This window comes from Pongo pygmaeus, chromosome 10 (genome assembly GCF_028885625.2).
Source record: "Pongo pygmaeus isolate AG05252 chromosome 10, NHGRI_mPonPyg2-v2.0_pri, whole genome shotgun sequence".
In the NCBI taxonomy this organism is placed as follows: domain Eukaryota; kingdom Metazoa; phylum Chordata; class Mammalia; order Primates; family Hominidae; genus Pongo; species Pongo pygmaeus.
Window position 1 is genome coordinate 123,863,220 of NC_072383.2, and position 16,969 is coordinate 123,880,188.

The 16,969-nt window shown below is 50.8% G+C and overlaps 1 protein-coding gene across 5 annotated transcripts in view; it reads left to right on the top strand.

Annotated features, from left to right (window-relative positions):
• AACS (acetoacetyl-CoA synthetase) overlaps window positions 1-16,969 on the top strand; it is a 79,013-nt gene that overhangs the window by 44,518 nt on the left and 17,526 nt on the right. For 2 of the 5 annotated variants that reach the window (XM_054443496.2, XM_054443498.2), the window contains exons 9-12: window positions 5,866-5,946; window positions 9,831-9,955; window positions 15,888-15,952; window positions 16,085-16,207. In XM_054443496.2, the coding sequence (XP_054299471.1) occupies window positions 5,866-5,946; window positions 9,831-9,955; window positions 15,888-15,952; window positions 16,085-16,207 (394 nt within the window). The remainder of the gene's footprint in view (window positions 1-5,865; window positions 5,947-9,830; window positions 9,956-15,887; window positions 15,953-16,084; window positions 16,208-16,969) is intronic. The other 3 variants (XM_054443497.2, XM_054443500.2, XM_054443501.2) reach the window with 2 other exon arrangements.

Below are 16,969 nucleotides of genomic sequence, written 5' to 3' on the forward strand. Positions count from 1 at the left end.
GCACCTGAAATAATATGTTACTACTGTGCAATAGAATGTATACGTATAGGTTTGTGACTTTTAACCTTTTATTTTATTTTATTTTTTTTTTTTTTGAGATGGAATCTTGATCTGTCGCCCAGACTGGAGTGCAGTGGTGTAATCTTGGCTCACTGCAACCTCTTGCCTCCTGGACTTAAGCAATCCTCCCGCCTCAGTCTCCCATGTAGCTGGGATTATAGGCGTGTGCCACTATGCCCTACTCGTTTTTTTGTTTGTTTGTTTTGTACTTTTGTGGCTTTTTTTTTTTAGAGACCGGGTTTTGCCATGTTACCCAGGCTGGACTCAAACCCCTAGGCTCATGTATTCCACCTGCCTTGGCCTCCCAAAGTGCTGGGATTACAGCCACCATGTTCAACCAAACCTTTTATTTTTGAAAAAAAATAAAATACCTAGAGAACCTCTAGAAAAGTTGGAAGAATAGTAAGCTCTATGGTACACTTCAGCTGGATTCTTCCATTGTTGACATTCTGTCTTTAACATTTTCAACGTCCTTTTTTTTTGGTTTTGTTTTGAGATAGTTTCTCACTTTGTTGCCCAGGCTGGAGTGCAGTGGCGTGATCATGGCTCACTGCAACCTCTACCTCCTGGGCCCAAGTGATCCTCCCACTTCAGTCTTCCAAGTACCTAGGACTACAGGGACGTGCTACTTTTTTGTTTTTGTAGAGATGGAGTCTTGCTATGTTCCGCAGGCTGGTCATGAACTCTTGGGCTCAAGTGATCCTCTCGCCTTGGCCTCCTGAGTGCTGGAATTACAGGCATGAGCCACTGTGCCTGATGTCAACATCCATTTTTAACACATCCTAAAAGCCTCTTTCGCCTTCTTTCTCTCTCAGCGTGTATATACACATGTTGTTATTTTGCTTTTTGTTGAACCAGTTGAAAGTACGTTGGAGCCACAACGATCTTTCACTCTTTAATATTTCAGCACGTATCTCCCAAGAACAAGAGCATTCTCTTACAGAAGTGTGTAGCGCGCTCATCAAATTCAGGAAGGTTGGCGTTGGTGCAGTGCCGCCCCTCATCTACAGTCCACACTCAGGTCGCCAGTTCCCCAGTAGTGTCCTAGCAGCTCAGGCGGTGGCACATCAGTTGTCAGGTCTCCTGCATGTCTGGAGCAGCTCCTTGGGCTTCTTCGTCTTTCATGACACTGACATTTTCGAAGAGCCCAGGCTCCTGGTTTGGCAGAATGGCTCTGTTTGGGTCTGTCTGGTGTCTCCTCGTGGTTAGGTCCAGGTGATGTAGCTTTGGTGGAAACACGCTGGAAATGATGTTGTGTTCTTCTCCGTGCATCTTTCGGGGGGATACAACATTAGTGTATTTCATTTCTGTGATTTCACTAGGCCACTCTTCATAAATGAAATGCCTGGGTCAATGTGGTGCTTTGCTTTTTTTTTTTTTTTTTTTTTTTTTTGAGACGGAGTCCTGGCACTGTCGCCTGGGCTGGAGTGCAGTGGCGCGATCTTGGCTCACTGCAACCTCTGCCTCCCGGGTTCAAGCGATTCTCCTACCTCAGCCTCCTGAGTAGGTGGGATTACAGGCACTCACCACCACGGCCGGCTAAGTTTTTTTTTTTTTTTTTTTTTTCGTATTTTTAGTAGAGACGGGTTTCACTGTGTTAGCCAGGCTGGTCTCCAACTCCTGACCTCGTGATCTGCCCTCCTCGGCCTCCCAGCCTGTAGCTGGGATTACAGGCGTGAGCCGTCACACCCAGCTGAATGTAGTGCTTTTCTAATAACTGCTATCACATCTTACTTTCTCTGATCCTTCTCTGCCCCTGGGCTTGATAAGAGAGCTTCTTCCTGATTCGGTTGAATCCTTACCTTGCACTCGGACTTCTCCTGGGCCGGTCTGTGGGAGTCAGGATGCTTGCCATGCTGTGGCTTTCGTCCTCATGCTGCTCTAGGCTCTCCTCTGGGCCAGCTCTTCAGTTCTCCCCATAGCTCCTTTCCCCATTTCCCTATCAGTTGGCTCAGCCCATAGGGAGGAGAAAAATCCACTGTATCTTGGTCAAACCTTCTGATCACCACTTTTCCCCCCAAACTCAGAAGAAGAGAATTCTCCAAGTGGAGAAACCTTTGCTTGATAAGACAGTGGCATTTGAAAAGGAAATATACAAGTTCCCTTATTCTAGCTCATTTAGCTTTTACAGATGTTCCCTCTACCTAGAAGCAGTTTGAATCCCTTCCATAAAAAGGAAACATTTACATTGGAATCATTTGAAAGCCCTATTAGGCTTTTTACAGAGTATTTTCATCAGAATGTGGAAAGGAGTCAATGTGGCTTCATCATCACCTAGATCTGGATTCACTGAAGGTCTTGTTGCCGGCTGTGAAATAGATCCAGAGGTCCAAGAGCCTGTCCACGCACAGCAGGTTAATTCTCAAGAAACCTGGGGGTGGCAGCGAGGGGCTGAGGTCAGCCTTATTTCTAGCAGTTACTCTGGCTCAACCAAGTTGCCTCTTTGCAGGCAGTGAGCTGTCCTGTTGCTCAAATCATCTGATTTTATGAAAGCCAGTCGGGGTGTGTTCACAGACTAAGGTGTAGTTAGAATCACATTTTCCCTGTGAAAGGGCAGCCCTGGTGCACCTGTGTGCAGGTCTGTTAATGAGCCACCGAGATGAGCATTTTTAGAAATCTTGCAGACAAGGGTCGGGACGGGGGCGGGTGTATGTGGCCAAACAAGACATTTTAGGAAAAATGGAAGGAAATGTATAACTGTACTTTTATTTTTAGTGCTCTTTGCATAGTGCATGTCATTTTTTTTAAGAGGAGCATAAAAATGTATTAGATATAGCTTGCTCATAAAATGATCATGTCTGGTATATTTAGAGTGTGGAAAAATCAGGAAAAATTATATGTACTCCATCTTTACTAGGCTCTTGAATCTCTGGAGAAGTGACTAAGCATCTTGCTCGTTTTCTAGAGTTATCTTGACCACAAACTTGCAAACAGTGAGGCAACATAGGCCAAAGTCCTAGGGCTGCTCATAATCCTCCCGATTGAGTGGGGTGGGGTTCTTTTACTGGTTTGTTGGTTTGCGTTTCCTAAGTCCGTGAAAGGTGTCAGAAAGCGGCTCCCCTTTCTCTTCCTTTACATGAAATTACTCTCCTGCGCTGAGACCCAGGAAACCATGCTGTTTACGCTGCCTTACCCTCGGGGAAAGCATTCAGACTTGACCATAAATATTTAAGAATTAAGGGAAAAACGATGGATGCAACTTGTTAAGATTCACACAGAGAAACTCTTGAGAGAGGAGGAGGGCCCATCGTTTGTTTTCTGCCATCTGAGAGAATGAGGCTAATGATCCACTGAACGAAGGTGGGCTGTAGCTCCGGTGTGCTCTCAGCAGACCACGTGAGCGAAGCTGCAGGGTTAAGGGCTGATTTGAAGTGAAAAAGAAAATGGGAGAGGGATTTGCCACAGGCTCCTAGAATCAGAGTTCCCTGTCCTTTAAGTGGATTCGTGGAAAGATTTAGTTCATGGAGACAGTTCCAGAAAAGTTTGTCACCCCCAAGTTATTACCTACCCTCTGTACATGAGAACAGAGTGTCATGTAACTTTCTAAGAAGCTTTTGAGTGCCTGGGGAAGGGAAGGGGAGGCTGTCTCTTGACCCTCACTGGGGATTCTCGTTAAACTCCACCCTGCAGCTCAGCTTCCAGAGCCCGGAGGCAGCCTTGGGGGACTGCAGAAAAGGGCAGTGTATTAGTCTGTTTTCATGCTGCTGATAAAGACATACTGAGGGCTGGGCGTGGTGGCTCACGCTTGTAATCCCAGCATTTTGGGAGGCCAAGGTGGGCAGATCACAAGGTAAAGAGATCGAGACCAGCCTGGCCAACATGGTGAAACCCTGTCTCTACTGAAACTAAAAAAATTAGCTGGGCGTGGTGGTGTGTGCCTGTAGTCCCAGCTACTTGGGAGGCTGAGGCAGGAGAATGCTTGAACCCAGGAGGTGGAGATTGCAGTGAGCCGAGATCGCACCACTGCACTCCAGCTTGGTGACAGAGCGAGACTCTGTCTCAAAAAAAAAAAAAAAAAAAAAAGACATACCGAGACTGGGCAATTTACAAAAGAAAGGTTTAATGGACTTAACAGTTCTACGTGGCTGGGGAGGCCTCACAATCATGGCAGAAGGCAAGGAGGAGCAAGTCACATCTTACATGGATGGCAGCAGGCAAAGAGAGAGAATGAGAACCAAACGAAATGGGCTTCCCCTTATCAAACCATCAGATCTCATGAGACTTATTCGCTACCATTAGAATAGTATGGGAGAAACTGCCCCCGTGATTCAGTTACCTCCCACCTTGTCCCTCCCACAACATGTGGGGATTACGGGAATACAATTCAAGATGAGATTTGGATGGGGACTTGGAGCCAAACCATATCAGGCAGTGTCTGCCCGTCTGCCTGGCAGTCTCTGGAGGCTTCAGTTGCTGCTGTTTATGGGCTGGGTGGCGGTTGCCTGTTTGGGATGGACTCTGGAATAAGAATTGTGGCTCCTGAATGGGAGTCTGTGTTGGACAGGATTGTTCCTGTTGAGCTCTGAAAGGGATCATCTCCTGCAACTGGCTTTTGGAAGCTTTTCCCTTGGGTATGATGAGGGCCTTCATGGCTGGGTTTTAATACACAAGTCCTTGCTTCGGCCCTCTAGGCCCTCCACAACCAGGAGAACCTTTGTCATGAGGCAGAGGCTCACATCTGTGGACCAGACTGAAGGGCAGTGGTCACTGAAGGGGCAGCATCCCCGTCTGTCCTCAGGATCTTGTACGAGATCCGTTGGAAAGACGGGAAAACCGAGGCTGGGAGCGTGGAGTGACGGGTGCAGGGGCCGCTGGCTCTGCTCTCTGGGTTGTGCCTGGAGATGGGAAGCTTCCTCTCCTCCCTGCCCCTGCTGGACACACAGAGTTGCTTGGAACAAGTGTGTTCTGGGCAGTGGAAGATTATATAGTTGTAAACAGACATGAGGGAGCTCCCGGCATGCCAAGGAAGATCTCCCAGGTGTGCTGTTAGGTGGAAAAGGCAAAGTGCGGGACACTGTGTCACAATGAACAAAATGGCATTAATAAATATGTGCTGGCATCAGCAAGAAAGACGTTCACAGGAAACTGCTAGGACTGGCTGCCTCTTGTGAGAACTGGGTACAGGACAGGGAGAGAGGATGGCTTTTCATAGTATCTGCTTCAGAGTTCTGGACCGTGCAAATATATTGCCTATTAAGCACCAAAATTAAAAGGTAATAGGGCATAGTGGGTGGGAGGGAGCGGGTCTGCTTGGGTGTTTTAGCCAGAAGCAGGGTCTTGTGCTGTCCCCTCAGCTGAGGCATTCCTGAAATCCGATCTTGAACCTGAGTCGCAGCTACAGTCTTGCTCTGCTGCCGGTGCCCCACCCCCACCACATCCCCCTCACCCCCTGTTCCCTGTCCCCCATGAGGCTGGGCTAGCACCCATCCTGGAGGGTTAGGCCCTGGTCTTTTGCTCGTTGACTCTCTTCTCAGGAGGGGTCACTTCTCTTCTGCCTGAAGCTGGTGGGCCTCTGTGGTGCCCTTGATGTCCTGGGCACCGAGAGCTTGAGGGCAGACAGGAGTGTCAGGGTTCTCCTCTCCAGACTACAAGCCATGCTCAGCTCTCGGGTCAGAGGGACATGGGGGCATGGCTCATCACAGGGGAGAGGGGGGACCCTCCAAAGTCTGCTTCTCCCAGGAAAGAAAATGGGGATCTGCTGGGGCTTCTTCCTGGCAGCATCTGAGCAGCGCATGGGCCAGGTACCAGGTTCCTGGTACTGTATGCCTAACAGAGAGCACCCACTCCCCCGTGTCTCCCCTGCAGGGCACCCTCATCCAGCATCTGAAGGAGCACCTGCTGCACGGCAACATGACCAGCAGTGACATCCTCCTGTGCTACACCACGGTAAGGGCTTGCCCAGGCACTGGCCTGTGCTTCACCATGGTAAGGGCTTCCCCAGGTGCTGGCCTGTGCTATACCACAGTAGGGGCTTCCCTGGGTGCCAGCCCATGACACATGGTAAGGGCTTCCCTGGGGCGCTGCCTGTGCTGCACTGTGGTGAGGGCTTCCCCAGCGCACAGTGTCGAGTTGGGCCCGCTCCTCCACTCACCCTGTCTCAGCAGCGTGGAATCCACACCATGAAACCAGAACTCAACTCAAGGTGTTGGAGGCCTTCCTGCCCTTGTTGAGCACTGAAAGACAGAAGGTTAGGACAAGTTAAAGGAAGTGTATTTTACCCTAGAGGAGGAGAACTCAAAACATCAAGAGCTTCCACAATGATCTAGCTACAGGTCCTAGGTGGTGCTTCTGTGCTGAGTTTTTTTTTTTTTTTTTTTTTTTTTTTTTGAGACGAAGTCTAGCTGTGTCACCCAGGCTGGAGTGCAGTGACTGGATCTTGGCACACTGCAACCTCCACCTCCCGGGTTCAAGCGATTCTTCTGCCTCAGCCTCCTGAGTAGCTGGGACTACAGGCATGCACCACCACGCCCAGCTAATTTTTTGTATTTTTAGTAGAGATGGGGTTTCACCATGTTGAGCAGGCTGGTCTTGAACTCCTGACCTTGTGATCCGCCCACCTCAGCCTCCCAAAGTGCTGGGATTACAGGCGTGAGCCACCGCCCCTGGCCTGCCGAGTCTTTATGCCGAGTGGAATGCAGCAGGCACATGCCTGACCTGTGAGGTCAATGCCCAGGGCCCTTCTGTGCCCTTTACGAGAGACTCCCCACAGATGCAGGAGGGAGGACAGCTCCCCCCCACCGCCCCAGTGACCTCACACAGGTGCAGGAGAGTATCAGACCCCCCCACATGACCTCACACAGGTACAGGAGACTGTCAGATCCCTGGGACTGCACACAGATGCAGGAGTGGGGACAGATCCCCGGGACCTCACACAGATGCAGGAGTGGGGACAGACCCCTGGGACTGCACACAGATGGAGGAGGGGGGACAGACCCCTGGGATTACACACAGATGCAGAAAGGGTCAGATCCCTGGGACCTCACACTACACCAGTGCAGGGGACAGACCCCTGGGATCTCACACTGACTCAGGAGTGGTGACCTTGGGTGTGTTTTTGATGTGTGACTGTGGAGAGGCCCCTCCTTGCTCTCTGTGACCAGCTGTGAATTAATAAGGGGCTTGAGACAAATGATTCAGGTTTTTTTTCTGCAGGGATTTGCTCTACAACCCACCCCGTCCCCAATCCCTAACGTACAATACCAGTGCCAGCCCCACCCCCATCATGGACCCTTGTGTGCCGGGTCCTTTCTCAAACATTTCAGGGCGGGAAGCCCGGGCAGCAGCATCAGTGCAGTGTCCTTATGGAGGTGCAGAATGTTCCCAGCAGCTACGATGATGCAGGATTCAGCTGCCTCCCTGGGACACTTCAATTTAAAATGGGAGGGTCTTGTATTGAGAGGAAAGATACAATGGAAAGAACTCAAAAATTTGGAGCAGTTTTCTCAGAGGCATTTCATTTTTACTGGAAGGATCCTGCCCACTAAGAATCAGGCAGTTAGATTTTTCCTGGAGCAGCTTGACCCCACCTGGGTTCTTTTATTTTTATTTTATTTTATTTTTTTATTTTTTGAGACGGAGGCTCACTCTGTCGCCCAGGCTGGAGTGCAGTGGCGCGATCTTGGCTCACTGCAAGCTCCGCCTCCTGGGTTCATGCCATTCTCCTGCCTCAGCCTCCCGAGCAGCTGGGACTACAGGCGCCCGCCACCACGCCTGGTTAATTTTTTTTTTATTTTTAGTAGAGACGGGGTTTCACCGTGTTAGCCAGGATGGTCTTGGTCTCACCTCGTGATCTGCCTGCCTCGGCCTCCCAAAGTGCTGGGATTACAGACATGAGCCACCACGCCCGGCCTCCCCACCCGGGTTCAAACAGCAGCCTTGGTGGCAGTTGTTTCACGTCCTACAGCCCTGGGCCCAGCCTTGTACTGTGACCCACCCTCCCTCCCTTCTTTCCCCTTCCTTTCCCTCCCTTCCCCTCCCTACCTCTCCCTTCCTTTCCCATTTTCCCTTTGCCTTTTGTCCCCCTTTTTCCCTTTGCCTTTCTTGTTTTCTTTTGACAGTCTCACTCTGTTGCTCAGGCTAGAGTGCAGTGGTGATCATGGCTCACTGCAGCCTCAAACTCGTGGGCTCAAGTAATCCTCCCACCTCAGCCTCCAAGTAACTGAGACCACAGGTGCACTCCACCATGCCTGGCTAATTAAAAAAATTTTTTTTTTTCTGGAGGCCAGGCACGGTGGCTCACGCCTGTAATCCCAACACTTTGGGAAGATGAGGTAGGTGGATCACTTGAGGTCAGGAGTTCAGGACCAGCCTGGCCAGCATGGAAAAACCCTGTCTCTACTAAAAATACAGAAAAGTTAGCCGGGTGTGATGGTGGGCACCTGTAATCCCAGCTACTTGGGAGGCTGGGGTGAGAGGATCACTTGAACCTAGGAGGCAGAGGTTGCAGTGAGCTGAGATTGCGCCACTGCACTCCAGCCTAGGTGACAGAGTGAGACTCCGTCTCAAAAAAAAAAAAAAAAAAAAATTGTTTTTCCATAGAGACCAGGTCTCACTGTGTTACCCAGGCTGGTCTCAACCTTTTGAGCTCAAGTGGTCTTCCCACCTTGCCCTCCAAAATGCTGGGATTACAGTTGTGAGCCACCAGGCCTTGATTCAGCTTTTAGCAGCTTTGTTGGACAATGAGGTGGCCAGGAATGCTATGCTGCTCGGGGCTTCCAGGCACTGGTTTCGTCTTTGGGGAACAGTTTCTCAATAAAAGAAATTGAACAAGTACATTAAGACCTGTTCGGAAAGCAGCTAAATGGCCAGGTGTGATGGCTTATGCCTGTAATACCAGCACTTTGTGAGGCTGAGGCAGGAGGATCCCTTGAGGCCAGGAGTTCAAGACTAGCCTGCACAACAAAGTGAGACCTCATCTACAAAAAATAAAAAAATTGGCTGGGCGTGGTGGCTCACATCTGTAGTCCCAGCTACATGGGAGGCTGAGGCAGGAGGATTACTTGAGGTTAGGAGGTCGAGGCTGCAGTGAGCTCTGATTGTGCCACGGCACTCCAGCCTGCGTGACAGAGTGAGACCTTGTCTCAGGGGAAAAAAAGAAAAAAAGAAGAAAGCATCTCAACTAAATGGAGACCTTTGGCTGTGTCCTTGTGCCCTCTGCCTTTGTGCGTGGGAAGTAGGTGTGGGTGGGCCTTCCAGGGGATGCTGGTTTTGGGTCACCGTAGCCTGCATGATTTGGGGATGGCACTAGGCTGTGGCGGTCCAGCGGCAGGTTCCCCACACCATTCATCATGGATGAACAATATCTTGGGGATGGTCCCGTGTCAGTCCAGACCTCATTCTGTTTAATGAGTCTGCAATGGCGGCCGCCGCACCGCCGGGGGGCCATGGCGGCCGCCGCACTGCTGGGGGTCAGGTGCTGTTCAGAACGCCTCACGTGGGTTCAGTGACTGTGTAGGAGTGTCCGTAGCAAGTGTGCACCTCCTGTGGCCTTGCTTGTGTCGATAACACCTACATTGCTTTGTCTCTGTCACCAGCAAGGGTGCAACAGACGTTCTGTGATGCGTCTTCATGCACATGCGTGAATATGTCTGTGTGATCCATTCTTAGATGTGGAGTTGCTGGGCCAGAGTGTCCTGCGTTTGAAATGGGTAGTTAGCGCCAACCTGTGTCTCCATCTTGGGTGGTTTCCCAGGGACACAGGAAGCTGAGGGGGTAGCGCTGAGGGGAGCTGCCTAGCGCCTGCTGAAGCCGCACCCCTCCTATCTTTGCAGGTCGGCTGGATGATGTGGAACTGGATGGTGTCCCTTCTGGCCACAGGAGCGGCCATGGTCTTGTACGATGGCTCCCCCCTGGTGCCCACGCCCAATGTGCTCTGGGACCTGGTTGACAGGATAGGGTAGGTACCAAGATGCTGTGCTCAAATCAAGGGACAGGCAGCACCAGGAAGGCTGCTTGGGATCAGATGCAGAGCCGTGCCTGCCTTCTACCGTGGTCGGGGCGTCTCCGGCATGCTCTGCCTTTGTGGACGCCCCCTCTCCAAGAGGAGGGCATGGGAGGTGCCAGAAGCAGAAGGTGTAACTGTTAAGAAGGGATGGACACCAAGGGCCAGGGCTCTTCCCTCCAGAGTGAGGGCTGAGAAAAATCCTACGGGCAGCATTCGATCTAATTTCTTTTAAGAATCTATTTCTATTTTTAAGATTATTTTTTAGCAAAAATTGTATCATAAGGCACGCGGCATGGTATTTTGCTGTGTATACACATAGTGAAATGAGTACTGCAGCCAGGCAGATTCGCATTTGCATCTCCTCACAGTTCCCTGTTTGTTTTTAGCAAGGAGAGCACCTGAAATGGGCTCTCTTAGCAAAGTTCCAGCACTTATTACATAGTACGGCATTGTCAGCTGCAGTCATCGTACTGTGCATTCATCTTATTTCTCTAGTTGTGGCATTTCCCAGCAAAAGGGGGAAAACTAAGGGTTGCCTAGAGTCCTATTTCACACAGGTTCTGCAGACTCAGGAGTGAGATTGTATTCATCTGTTTTCCTACTGCTATGAAGAAATGTCTAACAGTGGGTAATTTATAAAGAAAAAGAGGTTGAATGGACTCAGAATTTCACATGACTGGGGAGGCCTAACAATCATGATGGAAAGTGAATGAGGAGCAAAAGCACGTCTTACATGGCAACAGGCAAGAGAGTGTGTGCAGGAGAACTGTCCTTTATAAAACCATCAGATCTTGTGAGACTTATTCACTATCGAGAGAACAACTCGGGAAAAACCTGCCCCCATGATTCAATTACCTCCCACTGGGTCCCTCCTACGACACATGGGGATTATAGGAGCTACAGTTAAAGATGAGATTTGGGTGGGGACAGCTAAAACATATCAGAGATGAAGTGAGGTGAAGGCTGAACGCACAGGGGAGGTGTGTGGATAAGTTCATGAGGGGTGGGTGCAGAACCTGTGACTGGGGGGCTGCGTGGCATTTGGATTTCCTGCCACCTTTCTCCTGAGCCCATTGGCAGGAGGAGAGCCCTGTTTGTTCCTAGCCGTCCCTTGGGGCTGGCGGCCACCTGTCTTCTAGGGTCTTCCTCACCTCATCATAACTGCACTGAGTGCTTCCTGGGGCCCCTGGAGGTGGTCACTTCTTTCCTGTGGCCCTGGCTGGATGGTAGACAGGAATACCATGAGCAGAGGCGGGAGCCAGTTAGGAGAGACACGTTGGGTACCCTCCTGGTATCTGAGAATTCTGCAAATGGGGATAGGTGTAGTGGTCCCTGCTCCCCCCCACCCCAACTCCTTCTCATCATCATCATTAGAAGGCATCATGAGATCCAGTCTCATCAGCACTTTGCTGATGAATTAATCACAACTGGCTGTCGTGTTCTGGCCACTGTGGTCTTGGTCACCCTTGGCCTAATGACAGTGTTTCCAGACATAAGAATATAGAAGTTGCCAGAGCTCCAGGGGCTCAGAAACAACCATGCTCTGTCCTAATTACATCTGAATCTGTTCATGGGGGGAACAGGAGCCACTCATGTTTTTAAATCCTTGGCCATTAAACATTTTAAATATAACTTGGCCTGGGTAATATTTAAATCCTGACATTTAGCTCACAATCTTAGTGAGGAAGGCTATTTCCTAATGAGATTGTTTCCAGCAAAAGGTTAATCAAATCCCTGGGAACTTCAGATGGCTTTAGAATCTTTACCTTTTTACCCTTAAGCCAGGCTCCAGGTGGAGGAACTTTCATTGGTGTGTTGGGGAGGCAGGCACTGGGTCAGGGGTTACCGGAGGAGGAGTGGAGAGGGAAACGTACATCAGTGGGGCCTGGTGCTAATGAGATCCAGGGATGAAGCATCCCAGGGAGACCGTGCTCTGTCTGTGCATGGGTGTGAGCACAAAAGTTTATGTGAAAGTGTGTGTGTGCGTGCATGGAGCGTGATCTTGTGAAAGGGAGTGTGGGAGTGCATATGTGCATGAGTGTATGTGCACATACATGTGAGTGCAAGTGAGTGCATGGATGTGTGTGTGTGTATAGGTGTTGGGTGTGTGCGCGTGTGCACGCAGCTGTGAATGTTTGCTGTACATGTGGGTGCATGTGTGCCTTGTGTATGTGTGCATGTGCCTGTGTACACGCGTACATGTGCGAGTGTTCACAGCACGGTGGCTGGTTCTGTGCCATAATCACGGGCCCTGGGTTGGCCAGAGCGCTGAGGCTGACTGAGGTGTGGTCATGCTATCGCAGGGCGCCCTCTGGATGTGGCCATCGCTCTGCCTGGGAGAGCCTCCTGTGCCGTTTGGCGAGGCAGGTGTGATTCGGCACCCTGGCAGGGGCTGCGGGTGAGGGGCTCTCGGAAGGATGCAGGCTTTAAACCACTACACTGGTCGCCACCAGCAGTGAGAGGGAGCGGGTGCTGGGCGGGGCAGGACACTTCAGCTCAATTCTGTCCACCTCCTGGAAACTGAATGTTGTGTAACAGTTGAAAGCAGTCATGGCAAACCCTGTTCTGTGGCAAGAGGCTTGCGGGGCAGGCACAGTCCTCGTGATGCTGTCTCAGTGCCTCTGAGTAAAAGCCACGTCTGTTAGTAAATGTGGGGTGAGATCTCTGTTGATTACCAGCATGTCAGCTCCCAGCCTTATTGACGCATTTGATCAAAGAGCATTTATTTTGTAGGCACAGACAAGATAATTTTAAAAGATGAACTTTCTTCTTTACAGGGGTGTTTCTGGGTTCTAGTGAGGGGACTATTCTGGATAGAATTAGGGCGAGGACCCCGGGGACTTTGTCCAGTTTGCTAGTAGCGGGGCAGGTGTGGACGTTGTCTGGGTTGCCCGTTTTGCCCATCTCTGAATGGGGCCATTGTCTAAGATGGTTGTAGAGGGCAGGGGCCTCGCGGGCGAGCAGGCTTGTCCTTCTAAGGAAGTGCATGGGTTGGGTAGCACTTTGCTGGGATCTGCACCCCGTGTGTGCTGGACTACGTGCTCTGAGCCAAGCTCCCTGCTGGGTCCTGGGGGCCACACAGCAGCGACCAGGGGCCAGCAAGCTCTGTCCTCATGGGGCTGGTACTGGGAGGGGGAAGGTAAGGAAAAGACAGAGGCCAACCTCGGGCTCTGAGGAGTGCTGTCAGATACCTGGGGTCAGGGAGTCCTCGAGAGGTCTTGGCATTTGGGCTGAGGCCGAAAGGTTCAGGAACTACTTTTGCAGGACTGGGGACGTGTACTTCAGGCAGAGGGAACCAGGAGGAGATGGGCCTAAGATCCATGTGTCGTGGAAGCTGGAAGGGGCCTCCTGTGGGCCGAGTGTGAAGGGCTGATGCGGGACTGGGGGCAGGAGCAGGGGTCAGAGGGGCGGGGACTTTTGGGGCCGCTTGGAGGGTGAGTTTTTCCCCGAGTGGAATGGAACAGCAGTGGACACTGAATCAGGAGAACACTAATCTGGTTCATGTTACTAAAAGGGCAGTGTAGGCCGGGCATGGTGGCTCATGCCTGTAATCCCAGCACTTTGGGAGGCTGAGGTGGGTGGATCACCATGTCAGGAGTTCGAGACCAGCCTGGCCAACATGGCAAAACCCCGTCTCTACTAAAAATACAAAAAATACAAAAATTAGCCAGGTGTGGTGGCACAGGCCTGTAATCCCAGCTACTTGGGAGGCTGAGGCAGGAGGATCACTTGAACCCTGGAGGCAGATGTTGCAGTGAGCTGAGATCGCCCCACTGTACTCCAGGCTGAGTGACACAGAGAGACTCCATCTCAAAAAAAAAAAAAAAAAAAAAACAGTGTAGTGCCTGAGTGAAGAGAGCATTGCTGGGGCAGGGGTAGGTGCAGAAGCTGAGAGACTGAGGTTATTGGAGCCCACAGGCACAGTGGCGACCCTGGAGGGGCTGCCTGTGGGCTGATCCACACTTGGCTCCGCACAGGGCTCCGGGCAGTCGCGGGCACCGGGTCCCAACGGTTTAGGGACCTGACACTATCTCATGCTTTGGTGCAGCGACCCCTACAGTACTTGCTAGAAATAAGACATGGCATGAGTGCCAGCAGGTGGGCTCCTGTGCTTCCAAGAGCTGAATGGTGTTGCATTTCCTAACCGTCTTATGTGCACCCTGGAGATAGATGGGGGACTTTGCCGTTTCTTCAGACAAGCAGGGCTGTGACTCACAGGCCGGAGAGCACCACCTCTGAGTGCTGGCGGAGCCTCACCAAGATCAGGGTTTGCAGAGTTTTGCCTGCACTTAGACGCGCTTTAGACCCACAGAGAGCCTTTGAGTTTTCTGGGGGTGGGCATTGGGGGGATTGCACAAAACCCGTGTGTTGTTTGGGCGTGGCTGTTGATTGGAGAGCTTTGTACCTGTAGCTGGAGGGGGTCACTGCTGCTCAGGGCCCGGTGATCACCATTAGAGTCATGAGGTCTCCATCCTCTGCTAGTGATACTTGCAAAGGAAGTGACACCTTAGTCCTTGGCTATGATGTTGAAGTAGTTAATCAAACTCTGAGTTTATGAAAGAAGCATGGAGGATGGTGGGAGGAGCTAGTCTCCCTCCCCCAAAACTCCAGCCATCTCTAGGGTACAGTGGTGGCTTTGTTGGTGGCAGGGTGGGTCTGGGGAAGTAAGAGAACGAAGGTGTGGGAGGTGGAAGGACCATGGTAACCCGCCTCCTTGCGTGGAGGGAGACCCACCCTGCCATTGCTTTAGCCACGCCCATCCCAGCCAGCCCTGAATTCTGGGAGGTTCTGTGCCATGCTGCCTCGCAGCTTCAGACAGCAAGTGCCATGACAGTCTTCCCTGGGATGAGTCTCTCCACCGAATGTGCAGGACTGAGGTTCTACTGCCCAGAGTGACCCAGAAGAGTCTGAATCTCACAGCCTCCTCTAGGCCCCAAAGAGAACAATGTTCTTTAGTTGGGCCGACTGAGTTTACATGTGAAGGGCCGCCTGGCTGGAGGAAAAGCTGAGGAAGGAAATAGCATATTAGACGGGGCTGCCCTTGAAAGCTCAGTGATGTGTATTCAGCAGCGTGTGTCGTTCTGTGAGCACAAATGCATAGAATGGTGGATTCTGAATGTTCAAGAAGAGCTGGACTTTTCTAAGTTTCATAAAAATGTGAACTTGTTTAGGAAAAGGGAATGGGTGGAGAGTTTCAAGTATGGCACATGTTTTAACAAATAAAGAATTCTCCCAGCACTTTGGGAGGCCAAAGCAGGAGGAGCACTTGAGCCCAGGAGTTCAAGACCAGCCTGGCAACATAGCAAGACCCTGTCTCTCAGCTGGGCGTGGTGGCATACACCAGTAGCTCTAGCTGCTTGGGAGGCTGAGGTGGGAAAATCACTTGGGCCCAGGAGTTGGAGACTGCAGTGAGCTGTGATTGCACCACTGCATTCCAGCTTGGGGCAACAGAAGGAGACCCTGCCTAAAAAAAAAAAAAAATAATAATAATTCTGTAGCCCTCTCTTCATTGGTGAATGAATGTGTGAGGATAGAATTTGAGGGGACTTGATTTTATGGCCTCCTTTGGTCCCCCAAGATACAATACTCTGCAGTTGGGAAGATAATGGGTTCGGGTGAGCGACTGTTTTATGTGAAGCCTCGTGGTAAAGGAAGCTGGCCCTGCGTGCTGGAATCGGTGTAAAGAGCAGTCAGTCAGGTGCGCCTGTGAGCAAGGCAGGTGCCATGACTCAGACTCGAGTAAATACGAAGTATGAGTTCAACCCAGAAAACTGCTCTCTCTTGGGTTTTGCAAACTTGTCAGAAATAAATCACTAACTTTAGAAAGCTTTGGTGCAAGAGCCTTGAAGAGTTTCTGGTGTTTTCTTTCCCGCCTGCACCCTAGCATCACTATCCTGGTAACCGGGGCCAAGTGGCTGTCGGTGCTGGAAGAGAAGGCCATGAAGCCGGGTGAGTGTGCCTCTTCAGTACTCATTCCCTGTACTGCCAATCAAGGAAATTAAATCCATCCTATTTCCTGCTTGCGAGTGAGGCTTCAGGCACTGGGTTTAGTTTTAATCTTTTGGTGACTCTGCACCCCAGTGGAAACCCACAGTCTCCAGATGCTCCACACGATCCTGTCCACTGGCTCCCCACTGAAAGCCCAGAGCTACGAGTATGTCTACAGGTGCATCAAGAGCAGTATCCTCCTAGGCTCCATCTCAGGTATGGCCCCGGGGGGGACAGTCCTTCCAGCCATCCCCGCTGGCCCCATAAGTATGCACACCTCTGCCCAGTGCTTGGATCCATCCCAAGGACACAGTCCACTGGCAGCCAATACGCACAGTCCCTTCTCATGATCTGAGGCAGTGATGTTCCACAAAGTCACTGTGAACACTGAACCCATACGGAACCATTGCTCCTGGGGGAAATATATTTATATATACACACACACACCTCTCACATCGATTACAGTCTTAAAATCCAAAACAATACATCTTGGTAGGTTCTACATTTTTTATCTTGCAGAAGAGAAAATGCAGTTCAGAAGCGTTCAGTGACTTGCCCAAGGCTGCCCAACTGTCAGGTGCCAGAGCTGGGATGCCACGCCCGGGGAGAGAGCACCCTGCCCCGGGCTCCTGTGTGTGAGAGCGAGGCAGGGAGGCTGTGTCACCTTGTGTGACCTCAGTGGGAATGTGCCTGGGTGACTTAGGGTTTTGACTGCTCTGCAATGTCTGAGAGTGACCGCAAAAGCTCCAGAGTATAGATCTGGAGGTGTAACATACATTTTAGTGAGTAGGCAAATTCCCCAAAATAGATTCTGCAAATAGTGAGAATCCACTATATGGAAGGACAAATATTGCAACATTGTTTATATAAGTAAAAAATAGACACTACCTATATGCCCAGCAGAAGGAAATTGATTGAATAATTTAGGGTACAGTCTTAATTTATGCAGCCATTAGAAGTGCATGAAATACACTGATG